General features: G+C 47.0%; 2 protein-coding genes across 2 annotated transcripts; one reads left to right on the top strand and one right to left on the bottom strand.

Moving 5' to 3' along the window:
• Positions 1-292: 292 nt before the first annotated feature.
• H6S33_011734 (uncharacterized protein) lies at positions 293-2,071 on the bottom strand (the record flags this gene model as incomplete). The annotated part of the gene is made up of 4 exons (XM_044843507.1): positions 293-535; positions 590-690; positions 758-1,681; positions 1,789-2,071. 4 exons carry the CDS (start codon positions 2,069-2,071, stop codon positions 293-295), a joined length of 1,551 nt encoding a protein of 516 aa, XP_044695402.1.
• A 269-nt stretch (positions 2,072-2,340) lies between these two features.
• Positions 2,341-4,683, top strand: H6S33_011733 (uncharacterized protein; the record flags this gene model as incomplete). The annotated part of the gene is made up of 9 exons (XM_044843496.1): positions 2,341-2,427; positions 2,485-2,587; positions 2,653-2,735; positions 2,796-3,192; positions 3,247-3,409; positions 3,477-3,627; positions 4,004-4,394; positions 4,475-4,554; positions 4,642-4,683. 9 exons carry the CDS (start codon positions 2,341-2,343, stop codon positions 4,681-4,683), a joined length of 1,497 nt encoding a protein of 498 aa, XP_044695401.1.
• Positions 4,684-13,877: the final 9,194 nt, after the last annotated feature.

Here is a 13,877-nt window from a genome sequence, read left to right as displayed (position 1 = left end):
GTAGAATTGTGGCTTTAATCATTTATGGTTCAAGCCTGGGCCAACGGAAAGAAGATGGATTACAATTGTGGGCGGGGTTAGGTAAACACAATAAAAGGATTATCGACTCCAGAAGGACCCTAACCCTGATGCCAATGATACTTCAGGAGCATATTTATGGGAGAGGTTTCATCAATAGTGGAGAAGGAGAGGAAGGGTGCGCTACGTCGATGGAAATTCCAATCTTCCTCTGGAACCTTGACATTTCTCTCTGCAACCCAAGACCAGCGTCTTAGATCCCACTACCTAGGCGTCAAACCTTGATCTCCTCAATCCTGAACTGGCGAACAAAGTCTTCTGTTGGCTCCTTCGAAAGCATATCTACAAACCTGACCGCCCATGAAGCAGGGCCTGCAAGTTTTGGCTCAGTGTTTGCTGCAAGCTCAGCGGAAAGGTTGAAGAATGAGACTGCAGCAACGGCGGCAAGCAGTGCCTCGTGGGATCCTTTAGAACTCCAGAGGATTGCAGCGATGACGGAGGAGAGAACACAACCGATCTTTACTCCGACTGTGTGTTAGACCGGAACAGTCGTAAAATTAGGGCGACTTACACCGGTGACCATGGTCTGAATCGGATCTCCATTTCGTAGGAGAAAGGTACTCACTCCATCAGATATGATATCTGTTGGTCCGGTCATCACGATAATACTGCCTAAACTATGTGTGAGAAATATTCATACCCAGAATTCGAGTTTCGATTGCACATCCTCCCACTATACCTTTGCTGTCCCTCGAAAGCTTTGAAATAATAGCTGCCAACTCCCTCTCCCTCTCCCTTCCACTCTTAGCACCAGCGCCATCGACACCCCTCATCGAAACATTTTCGCCGGCGAGAGTGAGAATTTCCCCTTCGTTCCCCTTGATGACCATTGAACCATTGGTGGTACCAGCTTTCTTTATAATCTTTGCAAAATTCCTTCGTGATTCTGTAGCACCGGCGCCAACAGGATCGAAGACGATAAAGTTCCCACAATCCTTGTGGGCTTTTATCGCGTTTATGAAAAGATTTTTTGTAGCCTCTTCGCCGAGAAAGGTGCCCATATTAAGGACAAGTGAGACGCTGCTCCCGAGTCGAGCAAGATCCTGGAATTCAGACTCGTTCTCAGACATAATTGGGGAGGCACCGATCGCAAGAGTGACGTTTGCGTGCAACGTCTTTGAGACGTTGTTAGTGATATGGTGAACGAGAGGGGGACCATTTTCGCGAAACTTTCGAAGCATTTGTAGAAGATCTGATGTAAGATCAACTTTTTTAGGCTCTTCATATACTATTGACAGGACAATGAGAGACTTAAGACTCTTGCATGTTCCTGTAGGCTCCGGGGACGCCATAATCGCAGACACAATAGCCAGACCTTCGAGCGACCTTACGGGAGAGGTATTCATGACGGTACCTGCATTCTGGGCGTTAATACCCCCAATAGCACAACATGGGAGGTCTGCTGGTATATGTTGAAGCAATTGCTGCAATCCATCAAGGCCGAGGGGCGTGTTGTGGTCTGGCTTGGTGGGGGTTGCGTAAACGGGGCCGACACCTAGGTATGTTGGGCCTGCTTCGAGGGCCTTTGCAAGCTGTTCTTTGTTCGAGACCGAAAGTCCGATAATTGCGTCGGGTCCGAGTATCTTGCGGGCTGTTTGACAGTCTGCAAGCACGAAGGAGTTAGTGATACCTCTATCCTGGGATATGACGTCGCAGCAACAACAGTAGCTGTAGCAGTAATAATGGCAGTAAAAGAAGTAGTGACCCCACCCATATCGTCCCACCCGACATGAACACCCTCACACCCCACTGCGAGTGCAACATCGACACGGTCGTTGATGAGAAGCGGCACACCGAGCTCTTTCGTGACGGCGTGGACCTGTTTTCCCAGGGAAATGAATGCGGCTGTAGAGAGTTTCTTCTCACGCAGTTGCACGATCGTCACACCGCCTTTGATGGAGGCACGGACATGCTCTGGGAGAGTTGTTCCCGGTGGGAGTAGCGAGGAGTCGGTGACGAGGTAGAGGGTTAAGTCTGGGCTTGGTGGGGCCATCTTTTTCTTTTCCGATATATATCTGGAAGTGGCGATGGATGTGCAATTTATTGCCGGCCAGATATCACATTTTCCAAGCTCATCCACGCTCATTCGCACTTAATTATGCCCGTGCGGGTAAAGCCTCATCGCATCACCCTGCATCCTCAATGCCCACCGGCCCCGGCCGCACATTATTAACCCTAACCCACAAACGCCAGGGATCGATTTGCCCCGCTAATAAACAACTGTGAGCTCATCCCCACTATAACGACGAAACATTTCACAAAATGTCAGCAGAAGCAACACCCCCAAGAGTACTGACAATTGCTGGCTCCGACCCGTCAGGCGGCGCGGGGATTGAGGCCGATATCAAGGTGATTACAGCACATGGGTGCTATGCGATGACAGCCATCACGGCGCTGACGGCGCAGAACACGTGTGGGGTGCGTGGGGTGCACATTGTACCACCCGAATTTCTGAGGAGCAGCTTGGAGGCCGTGCTGGAGGATGTGGGCGTGGATGTGGTCAAGACGGGTTAGTGATAGTTTGTGGTCGAGTGAGCGGTTGTGCTTGGGGGGATTGAGCTGATTGTGAGTTAGGAATGCTGGCGGGAGAGGAGACGGTGAAAGTCGTGGCGGAGGTATTGAAGAAGTATAAGCTGGAGAGGACGGTTATCGATCCTGTATAATGTTGCCCGTCCCACTACTTGAAAGCTTAACTCGCTAACTCTCCACCCCCCCAGGTCATGGTCTCCACATCTGGTTCAGAGCTCCTCCCGACCTCCGCCGTCGCAGCGTTCATAGAGCACATATTCCCGCACACTTATCTCCTGACGCCTAACATACCTGAAGCTAAACTCCTCCTCTCAACACTCAATTTTGCCGTGGACGCCGTTACCTCCGTCGAGACCGTTATCGAGATCGCAAAGGCGTTGCAAGCCCTCGGGCCTAAGAACATCCTGTTGAAGGGTGGCCATATACCTTTTCGAAAAATTGGAACAAAGTACTATGTTGCGGAGAAGGAAGAGGAGAAGGAGGTCGTGGTTGATGTGTTGGTGGTAGAAGGGGGCACGGCCGTGTGTGTCGAGAGTCCATACGTGGATAGCAAAAATACGCATGGGACGGGGTGCTCGCTGGCTTGTATGGGGTGTTCATTCTTTGTGCTTCTGGGTACTTACTGAGTTTTCTACACAGCATCAATTGCGGCGAATCTGGCGAGAGGGTTCACTTTGGAGGACGCTGTGAGGGCAGCGTGCAATTACATTTCTGCGGCAATTAGGACCTCATTCTCAGGAATTGGGAAGGGACATGGCCCAATCAATCACCTGCACAGCAATTATGTTCTGCCATTTGCGCCGTATTGACCTCCGCCCCTGCTGCTAATTCTACCGCTATTGCCTGGGGCTGACTTGAATGGATCCAAGAGGACATTTTGTAGACTACCTACTCAATCACCCCAAGGTCAAGAGCCACTGGCACGACTACACGCACCATGACTTTGTCAACCAATTGGGTGCAGGGACGCTGGATAAGGAGTGCTTCAAGCACTATTTGATGCAGGATTATTTGTTCCTTGTGAGTTGTGTCCTCATTATTTTTAGTGGTGGTCTTCGGTCGTACATTGGTCATATAGGATCGTGGGGTAATGACTTTATTTTCATTATCATTGGCACCCTCCGTGGCCAATATATGATGCGGAATTGTTGGTACTGTACAAATCATATCGAGGGGTCTTTTGGGGTCCGGCATAAGGCATAGCACTAGGTGGTGTGTACCATACTTGATCACAAACGATCTCTCGATATCGCTTGTATCCCAATTCCAATTGCAATTGCAATTGAATAGTCCTGTTTGCAGGACGTTTCGGGGTTGTATTGGGTTTGCATGTGAATTGATCTCATACCACCCAATTCACTTCCCCTCAACCCCCATATTTCGCTAACCCCGCCAGATCCAATTCGCCCGCGCCAACGCCCTCGCTGGCTACAAGGGCACAACCATCAGCGACCTCTCCAAAGCAGCTACCATCATCCACTATGTCGAGCGCGAGATGACCCTCCATACCAGCTACTGCGCCAGTTTCGGCATCACCCAGTCGCAAATGGACTCCACCACCGAGTCGAAATCTTGTACGGCCTACACGCGCTACGTGCTCGACATTGGTCAGACGCAGGACTACTTTGCGTTGCAGGTCGCCATGGCGCCATGTCTGCTGGGTTACCGCCATGTCGCAGTGCGCCTTGAGAAGGAGTACTCCGCCACCGCCCAGGAGAATATGTACTGGAAGTGGGTGCAGAGTTATGCGGGTGATGACTATGGCGGTGCGTATCGTGAGGGGAGAGGTGAGTTTCATGTTTTCCCCCTGTTTTGCTGTTTCCAATTGCAATTACCATTGAGTACTAAAAGGTGGGTGTGCTGGTAGAACTGCTAGAGAAGTATGCCATCAAACAGAGTGCCAGCAGGATTAAAGAGTTGGTTGAGGTGTTTTCGAAAGCCACCAAGGTACATTGCCGTTCATCTGATGTTTTGAAGTAACCCTAACCCTATTGGATAAGAAATAATGGAAGCTGATAATTAATGGTGGGGAAGCTGGAGGAGGGGTTCTGGACTATGGGGTTGGAGAGGATGTAGGTAGGCTGTGCCCCACGGGGGTAGATCGAGGGTTCTAGCTACAAAGCTTTGGCAGTATTCATTGCTGAAATTGCATATCGCGGGAGCCGTTCTGAACCAGAACATGCAAATACTTTTCTAGAACATCTTGGCAGACGTCAAGTTCTCAGCCTTATCCTTGATTTTGTTGCACTTTTTTTTTTTTGACGTGAATCGCGAGTGACAATGTCAGACCATGACGGCAGAGATGATGCTGATGAGAGGAGCGCTTTACAAGGCTTGCCTTTCTTGAGCAATTAAAAACGGTGGTAGACGCGCAGTGAGCGCTCACGGGGGAGGCATCGTTGTAAACAAACATTGTCTTGGCGCAATCCGTGAAATCGTTGGAGACCACATTTCAATTCTTAAGATTCTTCTGTAGTGTTTTGTTTGAGATATTCCCTTCGCACAATTCGCAAAGATCGGAGAATTAGAGGGGGGAAAGGAGGCTCTTTTTCCTTTTCTCCTGTTTTGCAAAATTTTCATCGGTGACGATATACATATGTATTTCGTTATTCTCATAATATTTCATGCTGTCTATGCATGCTGCAATAATTCCAAATTCCAATTCCCCTAAAGTTATATTAAAGCGGTAGCTCCGAACTCTATCTCTCAAATACCACTCATACCCAGAGGGCCGGGCGGATCTCTATCTAGTGTGGAGATGGAAGGCTGTTCCGATAATGCCTTACACGATCCGATCTATCACATCTCGGCATACTGACATTTTTGGACTCGGCTGGCCTTGGCCTTGGCGCGTTTTCGCTATGTATTCAATAGCAGCCCAATTTTAAAAAGGTCAGTGCATGTTGAGTAGGTATATGCCGAGTGACAGAACATGACGGACTTTCGCGCTTGTCATACCGCCTTAATTGGTGAAATCGGACAAACTACTAGCAATAAGAGTAACTAGAATAACCTTAGATGGTTCCCGCTTACTATGTATTATTAATTTTTCAAAGATTTTGCAGAGGGTTCATGGGTTTATTTTTGAGGTTCTAAAATAAACCGCGATAGCGCTAGCGACCACGAATGTGCGCAGCATGTGTGTGGTAGGACAAGCGCGCAACGACGAATTCGGATATGCGCATGGACACGACGCGGCACCATAGAATTAAGCCATCAGAGCTGAGACAGAACAGGCAGTCATTGGCTAGCCTACGTACTTCAATCTTACACATTTATTTCTTTGGATCTCGGTTGAGTTGATTCTTTTTCTACCCCATACCTACATGTACGTTACCCCATACCTACACTGATAACCCCCGAGCTCCCTCGTGTGTAACATATGTAATAACTGTAAAATCTGGTCGAGTAAGGTTACTTATACCGACTGGGCTGCGCACCGTTCATGCTCGTCGTTGGGCCATTCATAATGATATTAACAGTAATTTATTGGTGGAGTGTAGGTTATATAGCCTGTCGAGAATGATTGAATGCGGATCGATCTTCGGAATCTACTCTACACAACGAACCATGTACATACCAACAACAGCCACCGCCACTACAATTGCAACTAGCTAGCTACATGACATGGACCCACAACAACAACCGCACATCCACCTCATATTCCAGAGGCCGCGGGACGGTCCGCCCGGTGGGATTGGAAATCGTTGATGTGGGTAGGTATGTAGATAGGATCGAGTCGATATGATATGTGTATGTATATGCAGATCTAGAAGGTACAAGCAAAACAAAGCGAAATACGAAACAAAAAAGAAAAGAAAAGGATCATGGAGCTAAGCTGAGAAATTATTAGCTAGAGAAAGAGCCGCACAGCTAGCATTCAATACTATGGGGCTAATATGGACCAAATTAACCCCCCCCTCCCCCTCTTCTCTTCAAAGCGCACTGCCTTTCTACAATTGAGAAAATTGCCTGAACGAGAACAAGGGCGGAGGTGCCCTCCCCCCCACAGAACGCATGTATCTATACACTACAACAGCACTTTTTTTCGGGGTGTGGTGCATGGTGGGATTCCCGTGCTCCATAATTACCAACCACTGGCAGCTAGCATTCGGCGTCGATAGCCCCATCATTATTTCTTCCCGTTGCCTTCCATCTCCAACACTGGAACAAAGCAAAGCATAATACGAGAATGAGTATTTTCACCACCCGTGGGACACTCTATCCAGGCCCACCGAAACCTCATGGTAATAACGATTCCCCGCCGCGCATCTTTGCTAAGCCCTATCGACTCGAGAAGCCTACTGACATCACATGTTATAATTGCAGCCGAGTGGACTTGACGGAGTGCTCAGTACTTTGTTATTGTTATTATTTTTTCTGGACCCAGCACATGAAGTCAATAATGATTGAGAAGGGCTAGCCAGGCTTAGCTAGGCTTCGCACCCTACTGCCATCCCAAGCTAGTCCGGTCATTTCCCATCACTCGGGGGCAATGGCCAGTTGAGATTGATACCTACTAGGCCTCACTTGACTACTTCTCGGAGTCTTAGAGCTGGATAGGAGTAGTTGTGTTCTGGCTGGCTGGAGCAATACAATACGGTACACTGAGGCCGGCGCTGAGCGAGGCGAGAAACGACGCAGCTCATTCCGGGATGGCGAGAACCGCCACTATAGGGAATATCAATTACGATCCGTAAGTAAGGGTGGCCCCCCCGGGGGGGGGGGGGGGAGGGGAAGGAAAGCAAATTGCAAAAGCTGCGCGTGAACATGCGCAGGAGGCTCCTTCATGTCGGCAGGATGAGGGGGACGCGGTAGGTTACATCGAGGATTTCTCGAAAACGTTCTAATGATATGTAGGGCAAGCCAAGCGTTTGGTCCATATATGGTGCGTGCGCGGGTGGTATAATCTGAGCCGGGGAATAGACCGGACTATCGGGCACTCAATGAGCGCAAGCCGGGCATCGGTGTCAATGCCTTGGAAACGTGGTTTATAAACGTCCCGGAATACAGGAGAGGGTGCGTATTTTCTTGAGCGGGTCAATTTGTCTGGGTCACGGTCCCAGAGGAAACATCAATGCTTTGCATCAAGACTACGACGAATCCCGAAAAACCCTGCGAGGAGTGCGTTATATTTCGATGAAACGGTATTGGTACTGCGTAGTAATTGCGACGATTCAATGCTCAGGGAAATGCCGTGTAGGCTCTAGTACTCGGGCAGCAGTTGTATTGCCTTGCAATTTCGCATCAACTTTACGCTGAAATTGGGGAAGACTGCGGTGTTAAACCTGACGGCGGGGGCAAGAAGTGCGTGATGGCTCAGTGGAAGCGGCGGTATCAGCGCAATTCCAGAATTGCAATCAGAAATGCCTTTCTCATCCAGTGGTAATCCGGAAGGTTATAGTAGAGTGGAGAATCTGGTCCAGCCGATCATATTGCTGGGGAATTATCCTGACAGCTAGCTAGCATCAACTCCTTGCGCCAGAGTTATGCCCCGCCTGTCTCCGGGTCGCCGAGATGTGTGGTTTCCGGTGACGCGGTCTAGCTTGGGCATAGTAAGGGTTAATATGTTGCATTTTCTACGCCGAAAATTCAGTATCTCAATGTTAAGAATCCGCTACATTACTCGATGGGCAGTATTCCTGAATACATTGAGTAAAGTGGAACAGCGGCGCGTGAGATAAGATGGCTCGATCATTTGCTCTACAAGCTGCCTGAAAGCCGGTATCAGGGCTTGTCGACTGAGATCATCCAGAGATAGTGAGTCAATTATCAAGCGTTCCATTCCGGATATTCGATGCTTTGGATACTGTAGGTTATGGCATGGATGGACAAGCCTTGAACGATTGACGATGCCGATTGGAGGGTACATACCTCAATCATAGGATCGAATCAGAACTTCAAGGTCGAGGCTTAGGTGCCGGATAACTCTTATCTACGCGGATTCGAAATTCCGTAGCAAAACGCATGTATCTAGACGTTGACTTTCGTCTGAGTGTTTACAAACCCTTACACGTCCAATCGTTAAAACCACTAATAAACGGGTCGGACGTACATCAGGAGAATAGTGCGCTACTTTCTAGGAGTCGATTGCTCGGTCACGGCTCAAGATATTCGGGGCTTGTAATGAGGCCGATGTGTCATTCGAAGGACACTAGGTGGACATCTACACCCGATATTGCAAAGTCGATTATGGACTTAGGCATTCAAAGATTGCCACGTGCGGAGTGGAGGAGCTTGAACCTTTACTCACACCGACTTGGTACTGCAACGCTCTATTGAATGGAGAGATATTCGATTGTGGTCGAGAGACTAGGCTCGGAGAACGTCCTGTAGGATACCGAGATAAGCCGATATACCAAGAGAAGGTTAACACTGAAGCCTTATAGGGGAGGGCTTTCATCAATCAAGAAACCTAGACCTAAGGTGCCTAAACTGGATATCATGGATGTTCGGGGTATTAGTGCACTATAGTCTGGACTTAATGGCTTGTTGTGATGAGGCTGGTACAAGGCTAAGGATTCGAAGCTTGCATTGCACAAGGCAGGCAAGCCGTGATAAACTGGCAGTAACCTTTATCGAGAGGTTAGCCTTTGCGTTGTATAGTTAACCTCCGAAATTTACCAGAGGGACCCTTCGACATGCATCATCAACTGGATAAAGCGTGGTGAAAGGTCAATAGCAGTAAGTACATTGGCCCCATAAATATCTCAGTGAATAAATGAGATAGCTTGAGCTGTTTGACGCCTTACTTCGCAGCGGGGGGCTTTGGGCTTACCGGGACAGACTAGGAGCTTGAGGTGTTGTCCATAATCAGGTGAAGAAGCCATCGATTCATATCCTTGCAGGTTTGCATTGTGACAGTAGGCATTCTAATGAGGAGTCACCAGCGCGTTGACAAATATCTTGCGGTGTTGGCTTGGAGCCAATATACTTGATATTCCTCTTCACTAACTGCCGTTGGGAGTTGGGACTAACATGGTATATGCTAGGAAGCGATTTTATCAGCACCATGTACAGTATTGGTGCGCAGCGTCTATAGCGTATTCTTTGGTGAGTACCCATGGGGTCCAATAACTGAAAGACTAAGAGTGGGTCGCATCGGCCTGCAAGATACCGGGTAGGAGGCCTGGAGCGTTACCTCCTAATGATATGACAACGGGAGCTTCTGATTTCTCCATGTCGTGGACCAGGCGCTCTCAAATTCATTCCTAGGCCAGGGATGGTGACGTTTTACACTAGTGCCATACCTTTGTGTGCTGCATACCACATTTTCATACATCAATTAAGTCCTGAGAATTCTTGACCGCAACGCCCCCACGAGTATCCCTTCGTCTGGCAAAAAATGCTGCCCACCCCCCAAAAAGCAAATTTTATATGTGGCTTTACTAACAGATCCCGTTATCTCTCTTATCAAATAATAGATCTCCCATACAAATCTAATTCCTGTGTTATAGGGTGGGCAGCATTGCCAGACGAAGGGATACATGAATAGGAATTTAGTCAGAAACTCGGTTCCCGACAGATGCACGTTGTTCAAGTCATTCGGAGCAAGGGTTACAACAACATTCGTCGCTTGTCTGTCCTGCAGCATTTTTCGTTGTCACATGGCATAGAAATATCTTCGCTAGGCTAGGAAAAATTCTCCGCGTGGCATACGGAATCATAATAAAAGGAATTGCAATAGCGCTCATCTTACCAAGCCTTCTAGATCTATCAACGTCTACCAAAGAAAACATAGGAATATCAATTCGAGGAAAGGACCTTTGCTTCAGCTATGATCTGCATCAGATGTTGAACGAGCATTCCTATGGATCGCCGGGATAAATCTCGTTGCAACAATGATGTTTCCTCAGGAGCATAACAAAAGGTACGTCTAAGTGCAGATCAATTAATCCTTAGACCAGCCACCAGAGTACATATCTTATTATGGGTCTTGCGTTTTGGATCTAGCTACATGTGCTCTGCTCGAGCGGCCAGCTGAAGCCGTCCAACAAACTGTGGCGAGTGATCTCGCAGCAAATAAGAGCTTGCCTTTTGCAGTCTTTGGATCAATTGCCTTTTTTGTCTGGGCGGCTTCAAGCCGGCAGCTCGAGTATAGCTTGAGATAATGTTTTTCAATTGGGAATGTATCTGCACATTCATCATGGTATAAGGTGGTCTATTCATGTGTGACCTATTTCAGACAATGCCTTATGGTATATCTTCGATGATGGATCTTACTCTATCAATAAGGGATTTGAAGACTGGTGATGAAAGTATAGACGGGCTTTTTACACATACGGTAAGTAAAGAATTGTAAGTTTTTGTCCTGATGTATGTGAATTGAAAGCGTGTCGAAAAATGATAGGAGGTCAGCCGATTGGTCAGCTATATCATACTCCGATACTGTTTGACTCGGATATTCTGGCTCGCTGATAACGACCTGAAAGGAAGTGGTCCCATTCACAGCTGATCGTCATGTGGTCTAGTGGAGTAAAGGTCTCATGGATGAAATTTTCTATGGAGTCTATGGAGGCCAAAGATCTCATACATCGCTCCTCAAGAATGGGTTGCAAAAAATAAAGGGTTTGATACGTGGATAGATTATATGGCAAGGCCGTCGAAGGCTGACAAGCTTGCACAGCGCTGGCAGAACTCTCACCAGGACAAGCAAGTTCCCTATGGAGTGATTCGATATCTGTGGATAGAATAAGAGCTCAAATTGTCGAATATTTAGCCTTCAGAGCCTCAGTTTAACACCAATTCCGGCAATGTCCATGGGAACTTTGATGCGTTCAATCTGTTGGCGTTTCAGCTACGGCACTGGCCATGAGTTTCTAGCTTGAGATATGTACATGACGTCCGCCTCAGGTACCTCTAGGGCAATACACCTATTGCAGATCTGCCCACTTCCAGGAACGGATCGGACCGGACCGCAGCGAGCCAGACGTCAAGTGTCTAGCTCCACATATCTCATCAATTAGCGAGTGGGTCTCATGGGTCGTAGACAGCGTGCAGATCCCATAAATCTCAGCTGCGTAGTTGAGAAGTAATAGGTAGGAGAACAAATTGTGGAATGCCTCGCATGACGATTCATTTCGAATGCGGGAGGGAGATGTCACTTCTCTGTCCAGTATTATTGATATGGCGGTATGTACGGCTCTCGTTATTCCTTTAGAAAATTTGTTTGGGAAACCTCTGTTGGTAGCACTGCTGCTATCAATCGTCAGGGTAAAAACGAACCTACACATGACAGCCAGCTCGCCTCAGGGGAGATACGTATATATTTGGAAAGTTATTAACTTAGTCGGTGGAGCTTGACACTTCAGAGCATAAGCAAAACATTTCATGAAAGAGGTACGGGGGTGTAGGAGCTAGAGTGATAACTGCTTCAAGGCTGCCTTTAACGCAACGTCAAGAGCAGCCTTGTCGCGTGAAAAGATGATACACGTGCACGCAAGGGTGATGTCAAGCGGGGAATGATTAATGCAAACAACTTTATTTATGACTCTATTCATTATGAGTTTTACGTGAAATCTTCTACGTCTTGAATCCGCCTTATTGCTGTCAATAGAAATCGATTGTAAATACCTAGATGCCGTGGCGCCTGCCAACAAGCTAGGCTTAAAAAAAGAAAGTTTTGAATTGAAGCGCCTAAATCTTTATAATACGCCACAGCTGAAACAACAATGCTGTTGTGTACTGGGTGCATACTCTACGTTGTTCATAAAGGCCTGTATGTAATGCATGTATGATATAAACAAATCCCAGTCTGTAACATAATTGTCTCGCTAGCGCAGGTACAACACATCGATATCGACTTATTATATACCCTAGCTACAAGTGCACATACTTCACAAAGTCCTGACTGAGGACTATATGGGTCTAGTGAAAAAATTCAGCTTTTTGATAACTTTATAGAACTTCAATAAAACTAAGATCAGCTCCCAAAACAAAGGGGTTGTGAGGTTGAATCGATATTGCTGGCTGACTTTCAGCTTGCAGTGTTGTTGTCGTCTGGAAAGTACGGTACCGACTAGACCTCGATCGGAACCGGCCAAATAAGGTCGAATAACAGTGCAGAACATACTCTATCATTGGCAGTTACGGCCCGCCACATCACATCAAAAAGTTTGAATTATGATTGAGTTGAATTGGTCTGAGGGGTGTTACATACAGCGAGAGGTAAATTATTGTAGAGGCTAAAAACAGGGTTTCTATGGCTGGGCAAGCCAATAGGACTCCTCCCATACTTCTACAATAATCATACCGCAAGCTGTACATGCAGAGTATGTAGTCTAAATGCTTATCTGAGTGCACTAGTACGGCTAATTCTACGGTCAGTGCCAGGTACAGTGATTTGAGCCTCACTAGTCATCTCATTTGAGATGATGTATGGTTCCCCCAGTCTTAAAGGTAACATGAGAAAAACGCCAAGTCTCGAATAACTTTTCAACTACGATTGATATTAAAAATATGGAAAGACAAACTCTTCTTCATCATGGTATCCAGCTTTTCTCTTTCCATATTTTTAATATCAATCGTGGTTGAAAAGTTATTCGAGACTTGGCGTTTTTCTCGTGTTACCTTTAAGACTGGGGGCACCATAATCCGTAAGCCGTGATTCGCTTCGCGTCCCTTGAGTTATTGGTCACTCATTTCGTAAACCCAATTATTAACCTCTATGACACTATACAGATTTATAGAAATTATAACCTTGACACTAATTGGACCTCAAGGTACGCTGAACATAGAGTATATCTTACGCTTGAGGACCCAGGGGAATATGTTCCAGGTCTTCGGGACTCGAGGCGTTTTAAGGCCTCGGCAAGTACACCAGTACTAGTATTGCTTAAATGGAGATCACCATTACAGGCTGAGTAAGGTAATATATGATCACCGTTAGGCACCTTTGGGCGCTATAGTAATTGTTTTCAAATTGAAGCTGATACTAGTAGATATCTTTCCAGAAACTCTTTTTTCTAGAAACAAGCTTTACAGATGCGCCTGTAGAGTGCTCGAGCGCGATGCATGACTATGACCCTGCTCTGCTGAAAGAAATGCATTTAATTATTAAGCCAATACATATAATTAATTGCCGGGCACGCTAGACGGTCCGATGCACGTCGTGTAGCCGTTCATCATGATTGATTCTAAGCTCCAAACAAAATGTACGTATTCATCGTTTGAAAATAGCTTTATGATTTACCCAGCGCAATTGCTTATATATATCTTCATCGTCATTAATGACTAGCTAGACGCATACGTACTATAAAGGGGAAGTGACT

Source organism: Morchella sextelata, assembly GCF_020137385.1.
Source record: "Morchella sextelata strain SCLS chromosome Unknown scls_7, whole genome shotgun sequence".
NCBI lineage: Eukaryota > Fungi > Ascomycota > Pezizomycetes > Pezizales > Morchellaceae > Morchella > Morchella sextelata.
This window is presented reverse-complemented; position numbering and strand designations above follow the sequence as displayed.